Here is a 24,131-nt window from a genome sequence, read left to right as displayed (position 1 = left end):
GTGGGCGGGAGCTAGGGGACGGGCCCCAGTGGAGGGGGCGCGAGGGACCGACAGGGGCGGGCCGGAGGCGGGGCTGGCGCTGGAGTGCATGTCCCGGCGGCGGGCCGCGGAAGCAGTGCAGACGCGGGCCCTAGCGTGTGGCTGCTACTGTGAGGCGGTTGTGGAAGGTATGAGGAGGCTGTGCGGTGACCGCCGCCCTCGCTCCGGGCCGTCAGCCCTGCCCCCGCTCCCTGCGTCCTCCCAGGCCCGGCGCCCGCCCGGGGACCTGCCCGGTCTGGGCGGCGGAGCGTTTGTTTTGCCACCTCACTCGGGCGGGGGCGAGCAGTGAAGCCCGCGGAGAGAGAGACCTGGCCCGGGGGCGGGAGCCTGGGCCGGGACCGGGGAAGCCAGGCAGCGGGTTAAGGCTTTTGATTTAGGGAGAGGGACCTGGGGGTAACCTAAGGAAAGGCCTCAGGTCATCGGAGGGGAGACCTGGCCCGGGGGCGGGAGGCTGGGCTGGGACCGGGAAGGCCGGGCAGCGCGAGGCCGAGCCGGGGGAACCAAGCCCCGGGCCGGGGAAAGCCAGGCAGCGGGAGGCCTGGCCAGGGGAACCGAGCCCGGGGCCGGGAGGTCGGGCACGGGGCACCGAGCTCCGAGGGCTGGAGGCCTGGCGGCCAGGCCGGGTGCCGGGAGGCCGGGTCAGGCGGCGGGAGGCAGCGGCAAGCTGGGAAACGGACGGCGCTACCGCCGGCGGAGGAGTGTCCCCGGGAAGCGGTGCTGCGAGGGCTGCGGGGGCCGGGTGCTGACTGTGAGATACTCGCCCTGGGGGCTGATCCTTCCAATTTTGGACGAGGCTTCCGTCTCTGCTGCCTTCCATGCCTGGGGCCTGGATTATCCCGGGTTGACAGTGTAGTTTAGCTCTTCCAGAGAGCTAGTTGCAGGGTTTAAACTCCAATTCCTTTTCGGCCCTGCAGAGTTTCGTGAGTGCTCGCAGCTCAAACCTGTGGCTGTGGATCCGTGGCCACAGCTGGTTGGCGTCGCCTTGAAATCCCAGGCCGTGAGGAGTTAGCGAGCCCTGCTCACACTCGGCGCTCTGGTTTTCGGTGGGTGTGCCCTGCACCTGCCTCTTTCCCCCATTCTCAGTAAGTGGCACCCAAGCAGGAAACCGGAAAACATCGTTTTCAGCCCCCTCTCGCCCACCCACTTCTTTTCCTGCTTAGTCACCAAGCCTTGTCGACCTTGTAAATGTCTGCCAGATCTGTCCGCATCTCTCCATCTCTGATTTCAGCCGTCTGACCACAGCAGCCTCTTCCCTGGTCTCTCCACTTCCAGACCCGCCTGCTCCTTTGCAGTCCACTTTTTACAGCAGAGGCAGAGGGATCTTTATGAAATGAAAGTCTAGAAAGCTCGTCCTTTGCCCTTAGGTTAAACCCAGCACTTAATATGGCGAACAAACCCCTGCATGTGTTGGGTCCTGAGTGCCCCCACCCCTCCTTATCTTTAGCACCGATTCACTTTCTGCACAGCAATGCTGACCTTCATACCTAGTGTCTGCCTGCAACACCTCTGCATTCCCTTTCTCCTGCCATCACATTTGATTAGAAGTAAAAGCTGTACTTAAATTTCTGTTTTCATTAAACAGTTCAAGGTTAAATCTTCCTATGCTGTGTTCTTCCTGCAGCCAGCATTCCCTAAGAGAGATGTGTCATATCCTTTGCAGTTGCTTGTTTACTATCTTCCCCGCTAGATTTGCAAGCAAACTCCAGGAGGGACGGACTTGGTTTATCTTGCTGTCCTTACTGTCTTGCCCCAAATGCGGGGCCTGGCACAACACAGTGAATGCCCACCCATTGTGTTGTTAGTTTTATGCCCTATGTAGAAAAAGTAGACCTGGTTTAGGATTATTTAGCAAATAATAATTAGAAAAGAAATGGTAGAGGTGACATATGAAGTCACTGAAACGGTGTAAACCTGCAAGATAGCTGAAAGAGGGCCAGGCAAGGTGGTTAGACCAGACTGTATCAAAATGGGCTCAGCCACTGTGAATGTGTGTGCTGTGGTGACATAATCTCTAAAAATGAAATGTAAAGCTTAAATCATCTCTATCACAGCCCGATGGTTGGGCTTTGGGTTTGCTTTGCCTTTTTGCAAAAGAAGGTTTTTGAAAGTGAAAAATATTTTAGTGAATGGACGAACAGTTTATTGGAGTATGGCAATAAAACCTGTTCAAAGTAAGAGACATTAGACATTGTACCTAGTTAAATCAGATTTGCTTTTGCTATCCTGAATAAAGGCCTTGCCTCTTGCCATTTGGAGAGACTGGCATCTGATATAGGCAATTATAATGCTTCTTTACTGTTTCGTTTTCAAACCTCATTTAACACAATCTCCTACTGCTTCATCCCCCTACAAAGCAGACTTTATTTTGATGAATGATATATTACATTGCTTCTGGTGCCTGCTATTAGATCTTTAAGCTCTGCCCCAAAGATAGGAAGCACTGGTGTTTGGGCCTAAAAAAAAGATGTGAGAATTCTTAGATTTATATAATGTTCATTCTCTGCATGTTTTGTTCTTACCTTCACATATTGCCTGTAGAGCTTCTTTGTGTTACAATAATGAAATCAAGCTACCTGATATGTATTGGACACCGTCTGGCATCTGCTTGTTGAGCCACTTTTGAATACCGGTGAGCATCGGTATAAGCCCTGCATAGAGATAGGGTTTGTCTCTTCCACTGCTTGATACACTCAGGGTCTAGTATAGTACTCTGCACACAGTTGGTGTGTTCAGTAAATTGTTATGGTGCAAATATCAAATGAATAAATACTACTGAATCTGATTCTGCAAGGTAGTCATTCTTGGTGGGAGTGGTGAGGCTTTAAAGTCGTCTGTAATTTTTATAAAAAGGCATCCGAGATCCTCCATTTTACATTTATATCATACAAATCATTTAGATCTGTGAAGGCTTTCCCATTTTCTCCTTTTGTCCCTCCAAAAACACCATCCTAGGACTTCACCTGGCACAGGGAAGACAGATCTATTGCACATAGTAAGTGCCGTTCTTTCTGACTTGTGTCATAAACTCAGAGGCTTTGAATAGTGGGGAGCGCGCTATACTGTCTTCCGGGTCCCGTGGCCCTTGCCAGAGGAGAGGAAAGGATGGTTGGTTTGTATAGTACAATGGAACTTATTTCACTGTATTCTGTATTTGATTTTACATTCCTGTTCTCATATTTTTACCTTAATTACGTAACAGATATTAAAAGATTGACTTCACCAGGCCCAGTGACAATAGCCAGTTTGATCATTCTTATATGTACTCAAATGAATTCAGAGACCAGATGGGAAAAGATTTTGATAAAACCTCTGGTACATTACAACTGAAGTCTTTTCTTGTCCAAACTTTTGTGAAACAGATGTTCTTTCTGTTTCATTTGCTAAATCTGGAAACGTGACTGCTTTTGAGACTTTGTCCTCTCTGACAGGTAATAAATATAATCCTGATATTTTTCAAGTTGTTTGACAGAAGTGTAATCTCCCCAGAAGTCCTGCTGGACAGGCTTCACTTTTCCTTTGGAGGAACACAGAGATATAGGAAATATGTTTTAATGACATATACCTAACGCTGAACATGAAACCAGTTATTTTACTTTTATTATTATTATTTTTAGAAACAGAGTCTTGCTGTGTCACCCAAGCTCAAGTGCAGTGGTGCGATCATAGATCACTGCAGCCTCCAATTCCTATGCTCAAGTAATCCTCTTGCCTCAGCCTCCTGAGTAGCTGGGACTACAGGTGTGTGCCACCATGCCAGGCTACTTGTTTTTACTTTTTTATAGAGATGGGGTCTCTCTGTGTTGCCCAGACTGGTCTTGAACACATGATCTCAAGCAGTCCTCCCACCTCAGCCTCCCAAAGTGCTGGGATTACAGGCGCGAGCCACTGTGTCTGGCCTGTTTCACTTTAGAAGTAAATTGAATGCCACATGCGGAGTTTGTTAAATTTTTTAAAAAAAGAAGGAAAGAAAAAATAAAAGTAAACTACCTAGTCGCATCAGAAATGCCATACTCACTTTTGCCATTTTTTCATTCATTAGGATTCAGTGCATTATGTTATTTTGGTGTCTCTGCAGTAACTTTCTATCATGTTATTTATGTTCTTTGTCTTATTTAAAGCTTCTGAGATTATGGATTTTTGTTTCCTTCCCTGAAGTTAAGTGTTATCACTCCTATATAGTACTAAGCTGTCTACAGAATAGTGGGAGTCTGCCCTCTTGAGTTGGGAAGATCCTAGTTTGAATCCTGGCTGTGCCACTTTAAAGTTCATTAACTTCTCTTAGCCTCAGTCACCTGAACTCTGCAGTGGGGATCCTTATGCCTCAGAGTGTCATTGGGAGGACTCACGAAAAATATGCTTGTACTTTGAGTTCAGTACCTAGCCTGTATGAGCCAGCAGTAAGAGGGACAGTCATCACGCAGCGCTTTGCACACAGCTCTCATGCCACATGCAGCACTGTTGTTCCTTTGGCTACTGTTTTGGTAAATCTTTACTAGTAAATGTTTCTTAAAAGCATTTACATTCATGGACATGATTCAGAAACTAACAGTTGTTTTTTAGGTCTCACTTTGAGATTTAAAAACCCTTGGGGCAGAGACTAGATTTTATTTCTTACCTCAGAGTTTCCCTGTAGGACAGGAACCAGCAACAGCCTAATGAGCTGATTAAGAATTTTAGAGATTTAAAATTTAAATTAGGATTGCCAGTTTTAGAGACTGGCACATAAATGTTTTCATTTAAGGCAGTGACTATTTCCCTTAGGATATGATTTTTTATCCTTCTAAGATGAGATCACCATCCTCAGAATAATTTGTACCCCGCTGGGCACTAGCTAATGGAGGTGATGTCATGCTAAGCAGCACTTCAGTGAGTTTTGCGGGAACCAAAGCTCTGCACCACACCAGGAGTGTGGATTTGGTGCTTTCATGTGGAAAAAGCAGATGATGACAAGTAGAGAGCAAATGTGTGCATGTCTGATGCTGTAAGGATTTCCTTTACCATCATATAAATTTTTAGAAGTATATCAAAATAAACTGATAACTGAGGCAATGTATGTTGTTCAGATACTAATAATGAAGTTAATGAAGTCCACTATAGTATTTGTCCCTGAGAAATCTTTATCAGATAGACAATATTTTAAATCCTATTGTAAAATAATTTATTTTTTCTTTCAGTTTTAGAGACTGGCAATCCTAATTTAACATCTCCTTTTGAATTCCCCACCACAGGCACACTTTCACACATTCACTTTTTAATAACAGGTTGTTTCAAATTGTTAATACTTTATAGCTTAATATAGAAATTTCACTTTAGAAATTAATTTTTATTTCTCTGCCTTAATGCTGTGGATGTTGTATTCTGCTTTACTTCATTATTGTAATGAGTAGTTGGCTAACGCCCATGTAAATAGGAAGAACATTCTAGTTTTTTACTTGTGTAGGAAAACACAGCTTGAAATGTCTAAGTATCTATTTTAGAGTGAGGTAAGTTTATACTGACAATATTTTTTAGTGTTTGAAGACCTGACTGTTACAGCGTTGGTAGCAAGTGTTAAGGGATCCAGGAACTAGACAAGTGATTCTGAGACCTGAGTTCCAGGTTTCTAAGTAATATCAGTTGGTCTACTGAGAACTTTGCCATAAACATATGTGTTCAGAAATTTCCTTTCTTAGCAGCAGCATCCTGAATTGATGAACAGAATTACACACATCAGCCCAGTTAGAAACAATTCATGTTAAGTCCGTTGCTATGCCAGGATAAATTTTTTAAATCCCAATTATTTTTCCGGTTTATATTTTGTCAAATAAGAATGTTCTAAAAACCAAAATTTCTGTTTTCCTTTTTTTTTTTTTTTTTTTTTTTTGGAGAGGAGTCTCACTCTGTCGCCCAGGCTGGAGTGCAGTGGCGCGATCTCGGCTCACTGCAAGCTCCGCCTCCCGGGTTCATGCCATTCTCCTGCCTCAGCCTCACGAGTAGCTGGGACTCCAGATGCCCGCCACCACGCCCGGCTAATTTTTTATATTTTTAGTAGAGACGGGGTTTCACCGTATTAGCCAGGATGGTCTTGATCTCCTGACCTCGTGATCCGCCCGCCTCGGCCTCCCAAAGTGCTGGGATTACAGGCAAAATTTCTGTTTTCATTTAAGGCAGTGACTATTTCCCTTAGGATGTGATTTTTTATCCTTCTAAGATGAGATCACCATCCTCAGAATAAGTTGTATCCCGACTAGCAATGGAGGTGACGTCATGCTAAGCAGCACTTCAGTGAGTTTTACGGGAACTAAAGCTCTGCTCCCAGGAGTGTGGATTTGGTGCTTTCATGTGGAAAAAGCAGATGATGACAAGTAGAGAGCAAATGTGTGCATGTCTGTTGCTGTAAGGATTTCATCTACCATCATATAAATTTTTAGAAGTATATCAAAATAAACTGATTACTGAGGCAATATATGTTGTTCAGATACTAATAATGAAGTTAATGAAGTCCACTGTAGTATTTGTCCCTGAGAAATCTTTATCAAATAGACAATATTTTAAATCCTATTGTAGAAGAATTTGTTTTTTCTTTCAGCCACCAACTGTCTTACTAAAACAAAATTATCTGTTGTGTCTAGTATTAGAAATGATTAATTTATAATTATTTGTATTGATTGGTCTCTCTGAATTTTTCAACTTTATTGACTTGATGTATAGAAAGGAAATGACTTTTATGGAAAGTCACCTAATATTTAGAGGAGATCTTAGATTGGTCTGAGCCAAGAAGCAAATATTATAGTACTCTGAAAAGCTGGTCACTGTTTAAAGTTTCCATTACCAGTCACAAGGAGAGAATAATTTTATCCCACAATTTTATTGCTGGCAAAAGACACAAGTTTATTAAAAGTCAGTATTTCAGTGTAAGAGTTACTGGACTGTTTGCAGAAGTGTTCAAAAGAGATCTTTAGGTCCTTGGTTGTCTGTGGAAGCTGATCAGCATTTAGGGGTTCCTGAGCACAGACTGTGAACCCGGCATTTGGCAAATGCATTCAGAGAGCTAATTTGAGGCAGACTGGGGGCTAGAAAGGATACTGCCAGGAGCTCCAGGTTCAGCTTCCGAAGTTATTAAGTCTTATTTCCCAGTTTTTAAATTAGACTTCATCTTTTAGAGCAGTTTTAGGTTCAAACCAAAATTGAGAAGAACGTACAGAGACATCCTGTATCCCACCTGCACCCCAACACATGCATAGTCTCCCCCATTATCAACATCCTGCACCAGAGTGGTACATTCTTACAAAGGAACCTACACTGACACATCGTCATCACACAAACTCCATCGTTCACAATCAAGTTCACTCTTGGTGCTGTTTATCCTGTGGGTTTGGACAAATTTACAAGGACTTGTATCCACCAATATAGTGTCAACAGAGTAGTTTCACTGCCTTAAAAATTCTCCGTGCTGGCCGGGCATGGTGGCTCACGCCTGTAATCCTAGCACTTTGGGAGGCCAAGGCGGGCAGATCACAAGGTTAGGAGTTCGAGACCAGCCTGGCCAACATGGTGAAACCCTGTCCCTACTAAAAATACAAAAATTAGCCTGGCGTGGTGGCATGTGCCTGTAATCCCAGCTACTCAGGAGGCTGAGGCGGGAGAATCGCTTGAAACCTAAAGGCGGAGGTTGCAGTGAGCTGAGACCATGCCACTGCACTCCAGCCTGAGCAACAAGAGCGAAATTCCATCTCAAAAAAAAAAAAAAAAAAAAAAATTCTCTGTGCTGTCTCCCTACCTCCTAGCCACTGGCAACCACTGATCTTTTTACCATCTCCATAGTTTTGCCTTTTCCAGATTGTCAGATAGTTGGAATCATGCGGTATATATATGGCCTTTTCAAACTGGCTTCTTTCACTTAGTGATAGTGCATTTAAAGTGTCCTACATGTGTTCATGGCTTGCTAGTTCATTTCTTTTTAGTGCTCAATAATATTCTGTTCTCTGGATATACCACGGTTTGTTTATTCATTCACCGACTGAAGGACATCTTAGTTGCTTCTAGTTTTGACAGTTATGAATAAAACTGCTATAAACATCTGTGTGCAGGCTTTTGTGTGAACATAAGTTTTCAACTCCTTGGGGTAAATACCAAAGAGTGCGTATTTACCATATGGCTGGATCATATGGTAAGAGTATGTTTAGTTTTGTAGGAAACTGCCAAACTGTCTTCCAAGTTGGCTGTACCATTTTGCATTTCCACAAGCAGTGATTGAGAATCCCTGTTGCTCCACATCCTCACCAGCATTTGGTGTTGATGGTGTTCTGGATTTTGGCCATTCTGCTAGGTGTGTAGTGATATCTCATTGTTGTTTTAATTAGCATTTCCCATTATTTGCAGACTGTGTATCTTTGATGAGGCCCACTGGATTTTCACTTTAGATTTTCTATAGATTGGCCATAAAGTCTTGAAACAAAGATATTTTCTCATGGATTATAATGCAATATCAGTAAACTATTATGTGTTCACCGATGTTTCCAGACTTGTTAGCTACCCTGTACTGTTCTCTCAGTTAATCAAGTTAACCACAATTTGTTTCTCAACCACAGGTGGCTAATGATTTTGTCTGTGGTCTGTCCGCTTTGAATTGATGTGCATGGGGCAAGTTGGTCTCTGATATTTATGGTTTAAGGAAGTTCGAGATTTCCTGGTACCTAATACATGTTTATTGTACATATGAAAGAAAAAAAGGCAGATAGACGGGAACATGGTACTGAGCATGATAGAGGCAAGGAAGGGTGGCTACTTTGATAGGAGAATACACCTATTTTTGTCACTCTTGAAACAGGGCCAAGAGTTGAAATTGGCTAGAACAATCCTGACCTTTGTTGATATTATTTTATAGAATAATATTTGTTACTGTTTTCTCACTTTAAAAAAATGCAGATGTTATAGAAAAATTAGAAGATATGGAGGAATGTTAAGGAGTAGATAAGTTGTCAGTAATGTCATCACCCAGACAGCCACTGTTAATAAATATGTTAATATGTGAAGACATACTAATATGTAATATGTACTGAGTGACTAATGGCAGGTCACTTAGTAGCTGTCTCGGTTATCAGATCAACTGTCATGGTATGGCAGTGCTTATGTTCAGGTACCCTTATTAGTTACTGTTGTTAATCCCTTTCTGCGCCCAATTTATAAACTAAACTTTTTCATAGGTATGTATGTATAGGAAAAAACATGCTGCATATAGGCTCAGTACTGTATTTGGTTTCAAGCATCTACTGGGGGACTTGGGAGGTACCCCCTGCCCCTGCCCCACAGGTATACTACTGTATAATTATTCTTCTATCTAAAGTAAGATCTAATGGAAGATAGGAACTTTGTCTTGTCTTGCACTCTGTCCTATTTCCCAGGATGATACCTGGCACAAAATATTTGTTTACTGACAGACTAAAAGATGATTTATCCCAATTATGCTCACATCTTCCCTTGGTTTTCCAGAAAGCCTAGAGGAATTTAGACGGTAGAAAAGCAAAGTCTTCTTAGAAATGCAGAGCATAGACTGGCTCTTGGAGAAGGTCAAACATCACCCTCTCCTGTGGTTAAATTGAGATGGTGGCACTGGCTCTCTTCTATATTATTACTGCACCTTTCCCCACCAGGGGTGCACACAAAACTGGGAGAGAGGGGAAGAATGAGCTTAGCTTTTTCTTAATAGAGGGGAAGAAATTATGTTTTCCAAGAGACCTTGAAATTGGGGACCTTGGTAAAGAGTTTCAGTTTGGGAAGATAAAAAAGTTCTGGGATGGATTCCAACAATGTAACTGTACTCAGTGCCACTGAACTGTACACTTAAAAATGGTAAATTTTATGTCTATTTTACCACAGTTTTAAAGATTAAAATTTTTAAAAGTGGGGGAAGTTACCTAGGACTTTCTAGAAGGACTTTTGAGGGTGAGCAAGTTCTGTTATAGGATTGTGTGTTATTTTGGTATTTCTGATTGTATCATAGGAGTGAGGTTAAAGTTGTATTTTGACTGGAATTTTTGACATTGTCAGGGTTTCTAGAGTGTGGAGAAGGTCATTCAATATTTTTTGTTCTTGTTTTTTGTTTTGCTTTTGTTCTTGTTTTCCTCTATTTAGGGAGGTGGATTGCCATGGGAAGTACCTTTGCTTCTGAAAAGCCAGAAAATGCCTGGTAGAACTCCAGAAAAGTAGTAAGGAGCTGGGTTCTTCAGAGGCAGCATAGCAGAGTGGGAAGAGGGCCCTGTCACTTAGCTTGTGACTGTCGACAAAGTCACTTAACCACCAGTAGTTGGGTTTTCTGACTTTCAGAATTTTGAAAAGATTAAAAGTGAGTGCCTTGCAAAGTACCTGGTATATATTAAGTGCTCAATAAGTGATAGTTGCTTTGATTCTAAGAACTGGTTCACCTTGTGAGATATAATTGTGTGATGGAAGAATGAAAGCAGAAACTTTAGTTTCTACTTTTACATTTCCTGGGCCATTTTACTAGCCTAAATGAGAAGCTGGGCTTCCAAAACCCAGTTTAAAAGTAAAGACTAGGCCGGGTACAGTGGCTCTTGCCTGTAATCCCAGCACTTTAGGAGGCCTAGGTGAGCAGATCGCTTGAACCCAGGAGTTCGAGACCAACCTGGGCAATAGAGCAAGACCCTATGTCTACAAAAAATACAAAAATTAGCCAGACATGGTGGTGCATGCCTGTAATCCCAGCTACTCGGGAGGCTGAGGTGGGAGAATTGGAGTCCAGGAGATCGAAGCTGCAGTGAGCCGTGATTGCACCGCTGCCCTCTAGCCTGGGTGACAGAGTGAGACCCTGCCTCAAAAGAAAAAAAAAAGGAATAAAGATTAATGGAGATTTGGAACATCTTGATGCTGTATCTTGGGAATCTAAGCATTGTAGAATTGTGTTATGTGAGTTATACCGTTGTGGTGGGAAGTTTTTGATTTTTGTTTTAACTGTGTTGAGTTGCAGTTCTTAGAAATGACCCGACGTGTTGTCTTACAAAAGAAATAAACTGTAATCTATATCTTGATCTGATGAGGGTATGTAAATATAAAAAATCGAGCTGTATACTTTCTATATGCTTTATGTAATTCACTATATATAATTCATAGCTCAATTAAAAAGAGAGAGAGAGGCTAAATTGTATGTACCATTGCAAAGAAATCATTATCCCCAGAACTGACTCACATACACCTTTAACAGTAGAGGGGGAACTGAGGTAATAATTTGGAAAAATAATCACTGGGATAATTAATATAATGCAGTGGTTTTATGACTGATTTTTTATTAACTTCTATTTTCTTTGTAGTCTAGTTAATAAAGGTATCCATGGAGAACACTGAAAACTCAGTGGATTCAAAATCCATTAAAAATTTGGAACCGTGAGTATTTAAATTGAATTCTTTATAATCAGAGAAAGATGGGGATGTGTAATACAGCAAACCTTGAGGAGTGGGGAAAGAGGAAAGAGAGTGGTCTCTCTTTCAGGCCAGAGAGACCAAGTGACTTCCTACCTCAGACAGCTGTGTGGCTTTGCATAAACTAACTTTTCTTCTCTGAACCTTGTCTTTAACATGGGGCTAAAACTTTCACAGAACTGAAGGGAAGATGAAAGGAAAGGCCTAGTAGGGTGTGTGACCCATAGTTGGAAACCTAGTCCTGGAACCAAAAGGACACCACAGGAGAGGCAGGACTCCCAAGCGCCGGTGCTTTCTACCCTCCCGAATCGCTCTATAGGATTAGAGGGTTTAGGTTTGGGAGGAGTTTTTTGACCTCTTGTTTATGAGTTTTTATGACTGAAATGCAATGCCAGTTTTCAGTCTAGGGACGAATTGCCTAGTTGTGGATGAATTTTACCCTTTTTTTCCCATGTCTTTTTGGAATATTCTGCTTATTAATGCTTCCAATAACTAGCAGATGGAAAAAGGAAAAAGATAAAACTCAAATTCACTTTTTAATTCATGTCTGTTATTATTTATTTGGGATCTCTCGTAATACTTTAAATTGTGAAAGTTTATTTCTGAAACCCAGTATTGTTATTCTCGGCTGCCCTGAAAATTACAAACTAATTTTATTACTAAACAATATGATTACAGAAATACTATTAACAAGTTACCAGTAAAGATTTCACAATTTTATTTAGCAAAGGGATTTTTCTAGAAAGTAAACTTTTAAAATGCAGTCCCATTTTAGAGAGTTGTTATTGTCATTTAAATCATTTTAGCCAGTGTAGTGGCTTGCTCCTGTAATCCCAGCTACATGGGAGCTGTGGCAGGAGGATCACTTGAGGTGGAGAGTTTGAAACCAGCCTGGGCAACATAACGAGACCCTGTCTCTACAAAAAAACAAAAACAATTAGTCCACCATGGTGTGTGTGCTTGTAGTCAGTCCTAGCTACATGCCAGAGGTTACAGTGAAGTAAGACACCATCTCTTTAAAAAAATCCTTTGAAAGTGATTTACACATTTTCCTACTACTTTTTTTTTTCTTTCTTTTTTGAGACAGGGTCTTGCTCTATCACCCAGGCTGGAGTGCAGTGATGTGATTATGGCTGACTGCACTCCTGGGCTCCAGTAATCCTCCTGAGTAGCTAGGACTACAGACATGTGCCACCATGCCTGGTTATTTTTGTTTTTTATTTTTGTAGAGATGGAGGTCTTGCTGTGTTGCCCAGGCTGGTCTCCAATTCCTGGCCTCAAGGGATCTTCCTGCCTCGGCCTCCCAAAATAATCCTCCCGAGTAGCTAGGACTACAGACATGTGCCACCATGCCTGGTTATTTTTGTTTTTTATTTTTGTAGAGATAGAGGTCTTGCTGTGTTGCCCAGGCTGGTCTCCAATTCCTGGCCTCAAGGGATCTCCCTGCCTCGGCCTCCCAAAGTGCTGGGATTACAGGCGTGAACCACCCTGCCTGGCCCTACCTTTTCATGTCATGCAGAACACCACTTCAATAACAAGTTGCACGGGAGCCCCAGACAGGTTTAGGCTTGTTTTGATCCTGTGATAAGTTGCCCTCACAGTCCCGGCTTTCACAGCCTCTGCCTTTTATTAGGAGTATCCCCTCTTGGATTAGCTATCATATGCTTGTAAAGTACCTACCTCCTTAGGAGGCAGCCAGAGCACGTGGGGAATGGGCATCGGGAGCTGGGAGTCATAAGTCCCATGATCCATTATCTGTATGACTCAAAGGTCAAGTCACGCTTTCGGGATTTAACTTTAATCTGTAAATGTGAGGCTATTCACCTCTGGTTAAAAATAATAACTGTTTTCTGACCTTGACTCCTTTAATTTACTACATTTAATCTTTTTCCAACAGTATTTTTGGAATTATGTATAATGTGAGATACTCTTAAGGTTAAGTGCATGAGTATATGGACTGTAGGTGTTAGTGTTTGGCAGTTCCTAGACCTGTTTTTGCCTGACTCTTGGCCTAGATCAGGGATCAAGCTTGAGGCCTGTTTTTATCAAATTTCGTTGGAATATAGGCATACCCATTCCCTTACATATTGTCCTAAGCCCACTTCACCAGGATAATTGAGTAGCTGTGGCTGGGCACAGTGGCTCACAACTGTAATCCCAGCACTTTTGGAGGCGAAGGCAGGAGGATCACTTGAGTCCAGGAGTTCAAGACTAGCCTGGGCAACATAGCGAGATCCTGTCTCTACAAAAAAAATACAGAAATTAGCTGGGCATGGTGGGGCATGCCTGTCTGTAGTCCTAGCTACTCAAAGGGCTGAGGAAGGAGTATCACTGGAGCCCAAGAGTTCAAACTGCAGTGAGCTATGATGGCACCACTGCACTCCCGCTTGGGTGACAGAGCCAGACCATGTCTCAAAAAAAAAAAAAAAAAAAATAGAATTGAGTAGCTGTAACAGAAACCAGATGGCCCACAAGCCTAAAACACTTAATATTTAGCCCATTAAAAAAAAAAGTTTACTGACCCCTAATCTAGATAGCAGAGGTTTTTTTAGATAAATGACTTCCAGACGGATATTTTCAATTATTTACAATAATGCTTTTATATATTAATAAATTACTAATTTGTTTAGCTCATGGGGTTTAAGGAATAATTTATGAATTGTGATAAATATTGTGCCTTGAGTTATATTTGCATTTTGTTGATTTCCCATCATTTCAGGGTAATTTTTAAGATTTTTACTCTTAAAGGATAAAATATTTCACAAAGTTAATAAGTAATTTTTAAATTATAAAGGTATTTGATGAAATTTTGAAGAATTTAGAGGAAAATGTAAAACATGGAAGTTAAAAGCCTGAACTCTGAAGTCCAACAGATACTTTCCTTCCTTCTTGGCTGTGACAGAATATTGCATAACCTTTAGCACATTACTCAGCCTCATGTCAGGTCATTTTCTCATCTGTATAACTGTTGATGTGAAATTGAAATGAAGACAGCCTGGTTTATAACATTCAACAAGTGTTAACTGTTACTGTGAGTTATAAAAATTGCACTAATGTAAACAGAAAGCATGGTCATTTCTACCTTTGTAAAGCTATTATTTGATTTCTAAACAGAAAGGTCATACATGGAAGCAAATCGATGGACTCTGGAATATCCCTGGACAACAGTTATAAAATGGATTATCCTGAGATGGGTTTATGTATAATAATTAATAATAAGAATTTTCATAAAAGCACTGGTATGTGTCTTACATAATTTTTAATCCTTTTCAAATATTTGTGCCATTTACATTTGATATAATATTAAAAGCAGTATTATTGAGGTATTAGTAAACTGTGACACAGACTAGCTGTGAAGTAGAGATTGGGCAGGACCTACAGGTCCTCTGCTACATTGTGAACGCTTCACTCTTCTGCCCAACTTCACAGCCTCCTCTTGCTGGCCTCCTGTCTGTATGCTTGGTTGCTTCTGCCCTGACTTCTCTGTAGCCCTTGCTTCTTTTGCTTCTTCCTACTCCCTCTTTGATCCCAATGGAAGGTTCTCAAAAAAACAGTTAAGTGGTAGTATTTATTTTTTCCCCAGAAACTGCAAGACATGTCACACGCATTGTCTTATTTAATTTTATGACAACCTGGAAAGTAACGATGAGATTCTGAAAGGTTAAAGACCTTGCACAGTTACACAGTATGGCAGCAGAGCTAGGTCTGTGTGGCTCCAAAGCCCAAGCTCTGAATCCATCTTCTGTTCTGCTTCACTTCCTCGTATCTTCATGTGCTCTGTTGCCTGTCTTCCCTTACCCTCCGAAGCTCCCCATCTTAGAGAGACCTTTCTTTTACTCTGTTCCTTTTAATTCCTTTGATATTTTATCTCCTTCCCTTCTTCCTTAAATTTTGAATACATGTAGTTTAAGCTTGTACTCTTCATTTGTTTCCATTCCTTCTTGAGTCTTTTTCTATTTTCTGTCTCTACTAAAACTGCTTGCTTTAAATTTACCATGGCCTTATCACCAGATCCCCCTCTCAATGTCTGTACTATGTACAGCTTGAATGTAGTACTACATTTGAGAATGTTTTTTTAGAAATATAGATAATAAAATCCTTCACAATGCCAAAAAAGCTAATTAATATTTGGTGTATTGTTATTTTTTCTTGGCAGTTCTTTTTAAAGCTTGATTTTATTCATAACGTGTAAGCAATGTTGTATTCTGCTTGGTTCACTTAAAGTAATAGCATTTTTCATATTGCTGCATAATTTTCATATCTGTTATAATGATTATATAATACTGCATCCCCAAAACTACCATTCACTTAATTTGAATAATTTGCTGTATGAATGAACATTATGGCTGTTTCCCTTTTAAATTGATGCTGTGATAATTCTTTGAATTGGCATGTTAATCATATTAGAGTTAATTTTTAATTAGAGAAGGTATAGTAGATCTAATGTGGGCCAGTACCTATCAGAGTGGTGGTGGAAATGGAAGGAAGCCAGATTACACCGGGAAGATAGCAGGGTTTGTGTCAGATTAGTTATAAGGAGTGAGAAGAGAATAGTTGAAAATGGAGCTCTAAATGGCACCAGTTTTATTGCTTTTGGTTATAAGTTGAGATGCCACCTTCAACCATTAACTTTAAAACACACCTTGTTTACTTTTGCTTTATGCACATTTGAAAATTTACTTCTAGATATTCTGCCTCATATTTCTAGTTAGGATACCTCTTTCCTATAGAATTTTGCACTGTTGGCTCTATTGTTTAAAAAACCAAAAACAAGCATATCATTCCACTACCACCAGCACCTCCCCCCACATATTTAGACCAGCAGTCTGGGTTTTGCCCAGTGAGCTCCTTTCCTACTTTGCAATGTAAAGGTCAGGCTCTCATGAGATCTCTGGCAGGCTGGTGTTGGGCCAGGCGCCGTGGCTCACACATGTAATCCCAACACTTTGGGAGGCCAAGGCAGGAGGATCCTTGAGCACCAAAGTTCAAGATCAGTCTGGGCAACATAGGGAAATCCCATCTCTACAAAATAGAAAAAAGGTAGCAGGGTGTGGTGGTGCACACCTGTAGTCCCAGCTACTCGGGAGGCTGAGGTGGGAAGATAGTTTGAATCTGGGAGGTTGAGGCTGCAGTGAGCTGTGGTTGCTGTACTCTAGCCTAGGCCACAGAGCAAGATCCTGTCTAAAAAATAAAAATAAATAAAAAGGCAGCCAACACATCAGCACCAGAAGCCAGTGACCTTGTCACACAGCTGAGATAATCAACAACATTTTGGAGATATGTGTAGACTTTTTGTATTTAATCTTCATACCCATCAAATTTACTGAATTCTGAGGGATGTTTCCCACCAAGATTTAGCATTTTGAAATCTGAGTGCATCATGCAGTCAATCTGTACGTTAATGTGGAAGGTTCTCTAAAGGAGTGGTAGAAAGCCCAGGAGCCCGGGATACAGACCCAGCATAGCTTTTTCACTTTGGACTGGTTTGTTAACTCTACTGCATGTCCCACATCTGCACAAGTGAAACTAGTAATAATACAACTCTCATGGTGATTGGAAGGATTAGAGATTAGCCATAGCAGAATACCTGATCAACAGTAATAATGTTTGGGGGTTTTCCTTGAAGACACTATAAATGTTGTAATGCTATTTTAAAATTATTGGGAAGTTAGAATCAGAGAAACGCAGTTCCTCTGAGTGTGACAGATGTGTGTATGTATTATAGGATCGTATTGTTTTCTAGTTTTATTTTTTTAAACGATGATTTTCCCATGGCAACATTTTATCTGTGAAAATGACAACGTAGTATATCCCATTATATAAGTGAGTATAGCTTGTCTAACCAAACCCCTATTGTTAGATATTTGTTTGTGTTTTTCACTACCTAAACAGCTGTGAAAGATATCATTTTGGCTATAACACTGATAAGCTTATATTATGAAGTATCTTATAAGCTACAAAATTGAAGAGATTTTGTGTCACCATGTTCAAAATAGTCAGAATTCTCTTACCATTTAAAAGGAAGAATTTATTGTGGACTTTTGAATTGCTGAGTAGTTAATTTCATTTCAAAGTAGTTATTCTTTGTTTTCAATACAATTAAAAGTAATTCTTTCTGTTCCAAGGAATGGCATCTCGGTCTGGTACAGATGTCGATGCAGCAAACCTCAGGGAAACATTCAGAAACTTGAAATATGAAGTCAGGAATAAAAATGATCTTACACGTGAAGAAATTGTGGAACTGATGCGTGATGGTAGGAAGAAACAATTAGAAGAATGAACTTCATTGTAGAATTAATTTTATACTATGGTCTAGCAATAATTATATGTATAATAAAATATGAGAATTGTGGAATTATACTGTACATAGCCCTAATCTTACGTACTTTAGTAAGAATTTTAAAAAAAGTTATTTATGCCAACTTCCTAAAATGGTTTGAGATGTGTTGCCGTGCCCCAGGTTAGGTTAAGATGATCTCTTAGTTTTATTCTCAGTTTCTTCATCATGTTCCTGTACAGTGTATCTGAAGTTGTTGAATAAAGTCGTAGATTTTGTTCCTTGTATTTGCAAATGTCTTTCCAGTTGCTAAAGAAGATCACAGCAAAAGGAGCAGTTTTGTTTGTGTGCTTCTGAGCCACGGTGAAGAAGGGATAATTTTTGGAACAAATGGGCCTGTTGACCTGAGAAAAATAACAAACTTTTTCAGAGGGGATCGTTGTAGAAGTCTAACTGGAAAACCCAAACTTTTCATTATTCAGGTAATGTCTAACTGAGTGATTTGGTTATTGACGATTAAGTGGGGGTTACTTTTCTCAATTGTAAATTATCCAAAGGGTAATTTTTTTCCCGAAGTTAATGAACTATTGTTACTTTTCATTTATTTACCACTTAAAAGATACAGAGTAAATTTTAATTTTATACTTATATCAAAAAGGCTCAGTATAATTAACATCCTTTTTTTTTTTTTTTTTTTTTTTGAGACAGAGTCTCGCTCAGTTGCCCAGGCTGGAGTGCAATGGCGTGATCTTGGCTCACTGCAAGCTCCGCCTCCCGGGTTCACGCCATTCTCCTGCCTCAGCTTCCTGAGTAGCTGGGACTACAGGCGCCCGCCACCACACCCAGCTAATTTTTTGTATTTTTTTTTTAATAGAGATGGGGTTTCACCATGTTAGTCAGGATGGTCTCGATCTCCTGACCTCGTGATCCACCCACCTTGGCCTCCCAAAGTGCTGGGATTACAGGCATGAGCCACTGCGCCCGGCCAATTAACATCCATTTTTACATAGCATTTCAGTTTTTTAGAAATAAGTTATATGTTCACACACAAATTTTTATAAATAAATATTTATTTTCTAACACCCAGGCCTGCCGTGGTACAGAACTGGACTGTGGCATTGAGACAGACAGTGGTGTTGATGATGACATGGCGTGTCATAAAATACCAGTGGAGGCTGACTTCTTGTATGCATACTCCACAGCACCTGGTGAGAAAGTTACACATAATGAATGTTACATGTGGATTTAAATGAATTAACTGTGACTAATCATAGAATTATGCAATGAAGAGTGTGTTTCAGAGACTGTCAAGATTTTGATATCCCTAAAGATATCAAAACTTGTCTATATTTTAGGGAAACTTCATCAAAGAGAAGTCTCAAAAAGTTGTCTTTAGCCAAAAGTTTGGCTAGAAAATATGCATACATAGCTGGGCGCAGTGACTCACACCTGTAATCCTAGCGCTTTGGGAGGCCAAGGCAGGCGGATCACTTGAGGTCAGGATTTCAAAACCAGCCTGGCCAACATGGTGAAACCTCGTCTCTACTAAAAATACAGAAAAATTAACTGGGCGTGGTGGCACACGCCTGTAATCCCAGCTACTTGGGAGGCTGAGGCAGGAGAATAGCTTGAACCTGGAAGGCAAAGGTTGCGGTGAGCCAAGACTGCACCACTGCACTCCAGCCTGGGCGACAGAGTGAGACTCCGTCTCAAAAAAAGGAAAAAAAGAAAATAAGTGTACGTAGAGTAGACTAGCACGATGTCATTCATTGGACTTAATATCAGGTAGAATATTATGCAGCAACAAAAGCCAAGTCAGAGCTTCCCCTGCATCTTAGAGAAGAAGAGAGGTACGTTTCTCAGGAGTTATTTGAAAGGTAGTAAATAAAAAAGATAAACATGACTAGTATACAAGAGGATAGATGTGGAGTGGGAGAAAATAAAGAAGGTAAAAAACGATACATGAATATGCCGTCAACCTCCACGTTTTTACTCTTCTGCTGCACATCTAAATAAATATTTGTTGATTATACCACCATTTACTTACACAACTAAGGGTGTCAGAGAGTTTGGAAACTTAAGGTAAATGTATTCTTAAGCAGTGTTGCATTTTAAAATATGCTCAGTATGGTTTATCTTATTCTCTAGGCATCTTTCCAAGCAAAAAACCTCTAAGTTAAAAGCAATGGATCTAACAGTTAACCTAGAAAAAAAAGTATGATAAATACACTATTTTTCCTTTTTGGAACTTTTGAGTGCTCGATAGTGTGTTTATTATACTTTATTCAGGTGCTCTGTAGACAAGTAGGACACTCAAAGCAATTTATTTCTTGGCTAAGTCAGTATTAAAATAAGGTGAAATCTGATTGGAACACTGTGCTACTTATAATGATCCTTTTTATACCTCTTTACTTTTGCATCTTACCTTCTGCGTGTTTGCTGCTCTTGCCTATTGAAAGGGGAGGCCAGAAAGTAAAACTTTCAATAATTCAGTGTTCGTGAAGCTGGTCCCTGGCCTCGATAATTCAGTGTTCGTGAAGCTTGTCCCCGGCCAGCTTTGCTGAAAGCAAGGAGTGTATGCATAGCACACATTCTTCCTTCTTCAGCATCATTTCTTCTGAAACCAAAGGTGCCTTTTTTTTCTTTGTATGGCTAATAAGACTTGTGTAAGTTTATGCTTATTTTTGCCTTTATGACTACATAATAATTTATAGAATCAACTAAAATCAGCTATCCATGGTATTTTGGTTGTATTTTGCCTTTTAGGTTATTATTCTTGGCGAAATTCAAAGGATGGCTCCTGGTTCATCCAGTCGCTTTGTGCCATGCTGAAACAGTACGCCGACAAGCTTGAATTTATGCACATTCTTACCCGGGTTAACCGAAAGGTGGCAACAGAGTTTGAGTCCTTTTCCCTTGACGCTACTTTTCATGCAAAGAAACAGATACCATGTATTGTTTCCATGCTCACAAAAGAACTCTATTTTTATCACTAAAGAAATGGTTGGTTGGTGGTTTTTTTTAGTTTATATGCCAAGTGAGAAGATGGTATATTTGGTACTGTATTTCCCTCTCATTTTGACCTACTCTCATGCTGCAGAGGGTACTTTAAGACATACTCCTTCCATCAAGTAGAACCACTATGAAGCTACCTCAAACTTACAGTCAGGTAGTTGCAATTGAATTAAATTAGGAATAAATAAAAATGGATACTGGTGCAGTCATTATGAGAGGCAATGATTGTTAATTTACAGCTTTCATGATTAGCAAGTTACAGTGATGCTGTGCTATGAATTTTCAAGTAATCATGAAAAAGTTAAACATTGAAGTAATGAATTTTTATGATATTCTCCCCACTTAAGACTGTGTATTCTAGTTTTGTCAAACTACAGAAATGATGATGTGGAAGAACTTAGTCATCTGTGGGCACGGTCAAAGGCTCAAACCTTTATTTTAGAATTGATACACAAAGATGACTTAACTGCATTTTTAGACCATTTATCTGGGATTATGGTTTTGTGATGTTTGTCCTGAACAGTTTTGTTGTAAAAAAAAAATAATGTTTAATATTGAGAAAGAAACTAATATTTTATGTGAGAGAAAGTGTGAGCAAACTAACTTGACTTTTAAGGCTAAAACTTAACATTCATAGAGGGGTGGAGTTTTAACTGTAAGGTGCTACAATGCAGCTGATCTACCAGCATAAATATCTTCTGATTTGTCCCTATGCATATCAGTTGAGCTTCATATACCAGCAATATATCTGAAGAGCTATTATATAAAAACCCCAGACTGTTGATTATTAGCCAGGTAATGTGAATAAATTCTATAGGAACATATGAAAATACAACTTAAATAATAAAAAGTGGAATATAAGGAAAGCAATAAATGGATGGGCTGAGCTGCCTGTAACGTGAGAGCAGATGGTTTGAGCCTGAGCAGAGACATGACTCAGCCTGTTCCGTGAAGGCAGAGTCATGGACCATGCATGGACCACTTCTCCATACACACTGGTGTGTGTGGATGATGCTGCCAGGGCACCACTGCCAAGTAAGAAAGTGAAGCACATCAGAAACTTGTGAAGTGGAAATGTTCTAAAGGTGGTGAGTCACAATAAAAATCATAGTACTCTTTGTAGCAAAATTCTTAAGTATGTTATTTTCTGTTGAAGTTTACAATCAAAGGAAAATAGTAATGTTTTATACTGTTTACTGAAAGAAAAAGACCATGGCACATAGGACTCTAGACAGCATCCAGCCGGAGGCCAGAGCTGAGCACCCAGCTCAAGAGGCAGGCTCCAGGCCTCAGCAGGCACTGAGCTGTCACTGCACCAAGTCTCACTGGCTGTCAGTATGACATTTCACAGGAGATTTCTTGTTGCTCAAAAAATGAGCTCGCATTTGTCAATGACAGTTTCTTTTTCCTTACTAGATCTGTAACTTTTGTAAATACACATAGCATGTAATGGTATCTTAAAGTGTGTTTCTGTGTGACAATTTTGTACAAATTTGTTATTTTCCATTTTTATTTCAGAATATACATTCAAACTTAAAATTACCAATGTCTTTGAGTTTTTTGTTGCTGTTGTTTTTGATGTTGTGCTACTAATTGGAAGTTAAAATGTTTTTAATCAGAAGCTTGATTTGGAAGAGTCAAAGAGGAAGCACCAGAACCCTAGCCTAGTTTTTTGAGGTGGTGGCAGTTACTGAACAGGGCAGACAGATCGCTTATGCTTCCCAAGTCCTCGCAGAAGGTCCTGACCCTGAAATGACCACAATACCAGGAAGATACTTTGTTTGCATAGATCTCAGGCCTTAAATATGGCCATATGTGTGAATTTGAAACTTTTTCCACAAGATAAATTTTAAATGTGTCTAATGGGAAGAACAACCTAAGAGGATATACAACAAGCCATTGATGTTTACTGATGGCCTCCTCTGGGTGCTGGGATTTTGACAGAGGAATTTGCTGTCTTTTTACTTCATATGCTTAGAAAAGGAATATAGGAAAGTGGGGTTGTGGGTGGTTTTAAATTTCTTCCAATATTTCTATAATGAAAATACATTACTTTTAAATCAGAAACAAAATAAAATTGTCCACATTAGGAAAAGGGGACTTCTGTTTCTGAGGAGTAGAGAGTAGCATGAATGAGTTCTTTAAGGCCATATGAAAGCGGTGGTTCTATAAAGTGTTGAGGAAAATCTGGCTTATTCTAGTCTCCCTGTTAAGTAAAGAGGTTTCAGATATAAAGGAAAAGAAAGACCAGCAACCCAATAGGAAAATAAGCCAAGGACATGAACAGTTCACAGAAAAAAGAAAACCCAAATGTCCCTTAAATTCAATAAAGAACTTGATCTGCATCATAGTAAGAGAAATGCACATTAAAGTATCATCTGTCATCTATCAGACCAGCAAAAACCCCAGTTTGGTAACATATTCTGTTGGCAAGATGTGGGAAATGTATACTCTCCCGTTGGTGCGAGTATGATATGGTAAAATTCTCTGTGGAGGGGAATCTGACAATACCTATCAAATTATTCTTTGAAGTAGCAGTCCCATTTCTTGGAATCCAGCCTACCCATACACCTATGTGTGTACAAAATTATATATAAGCTTTTCATCACAACGTTGTTCTGGTGTTAAAAAATGGCAGCAGCTCAGCTGTGAAGTGTTGTGGGAAGTCAGGGACCCCGAACGGAGGGACCTGCTGAGGCTGTGACAGAGGAACATAAATTGTGAAGATTTCATGAACATTTATCACTTCTCCAGTCAATACCCTTGTGGTTTCCAATGCCTGTCTTTGCTTTGATCTCTTGGTCCTGTCATCTTTGTAAGCAGAGGATGTGTGTTGCCTCAGGACCCTGTGATGATTGCGTTAACTGCACAAATTGTTCATAGGGCATGTGTGTTTGAACAGTGTGAAATCTGGGCACCTTAAGAATAGGATAACAGGGATTTTTCAGGGAACAAGGGAGATAGCCTTAAAGTCTGGCTGCCTGTGGGCTGGGCAGAACAGAGCCATATTTCTCTTATTACCAAAAACGGGTAGGAGAAATATCGCTGAATTCTTTCCCCAGTAAGGAATATTAATAACAGCCCTGGGAAAAGAATGCATTCCCGGGGCGGGGGGGCCCTCTAAAATGGCCTGTCTGGGGGTGTCTGCCTTATGCAGTTGCAGATAAGGGATGAAACACACCCTGGCCTCCTGCAATGCCCCCAGGCTTGCTAGGATTAGGAAATTCCAGCCTGGGGAATTCTAGTCAGACCGATTCTCCGCTCTTGAACCCTGTTAAGGTGTTTATCAATGACAATGCAAGCACAGTGGGACACAGAAGTTCATTAGTGATTCCAGTTTCGCCCTGACCTTGTGATCTCGCCCTGCCCTTCTGCCTTGTGATCT

At 40.5% G+C, this 24,131-nt stretch overlaps 1 protein-coding gene across 11 annotated transcripts; it reads left to right on the top strand.

Moving 5' to 3' along the window:
* The first annotated feature begins 11 nt into the window (after nucleotides 1–11).
* Nucleotides 12–22,288, top strand: CASP3 (caspase 3). 11 transcript variants are annotated; one of them, XM_063723750.1, is made up of 9 exons: nucleotides 48–167; nucleotides 954–1,082; nucleotides 2,578–2,668; nucleotides 11,351–11,418; nucleotides 14,569–14,693; nucleotides 17,580–17,708; nucleotides 18,038–18,213; nucleotides 18,819–18,939; nucleotides 20,498–22,288. In XM_063723750.1, the coding sequence occupies exons 4-9, from the start codon at nucleotides 11,366–11,368 to the stop codon at nucleotides 20,725–20,727; spliced, it is 834 nt and encodes a 277-aa protein (XP_063579820.1). In that variant the 5' UTR covers nucleotides 48–167; nucleotides 954–1,082; nucleotides 2,578–2,668; nucleotides 11,351–11,365; the 3' UTR covers nucleotides 20,728–22,288. The 11 variants fall into 11 exon arrangements, with proteins under 11 accessions (XP_009238771.1, XP_009238774.1, XP_009238772.1 ...); XM_063723749.1 differs by having other exon boundaries at nucleotides 954–1,121; XM_009240501.3 differs by having other exon boundaries at nucleotides 49–167; nucleotides 11,346–11,418.
* Nucleotides 22,289–24,131: the final 1,843 nt, after the last annotated feature.

The sequence above is a fragment of the Pongo abelii genome, chromosome 3, assembly GCF_028885655.2.
Source record: "Pongo abelii isolate AG06213 chromosome 3, NHGRI_mPonAbe1-v2.0_pri, whole genome shotgun sequence".
Lineage (NCBI taxonomy): Eukaryota > Metazoa > Chordata > Mammalia > Primates > Hominidae > Pongo > Pongo abelii.
This window is presented reverse-complemented; position numbering and strand designations above follow the sequence as displayed.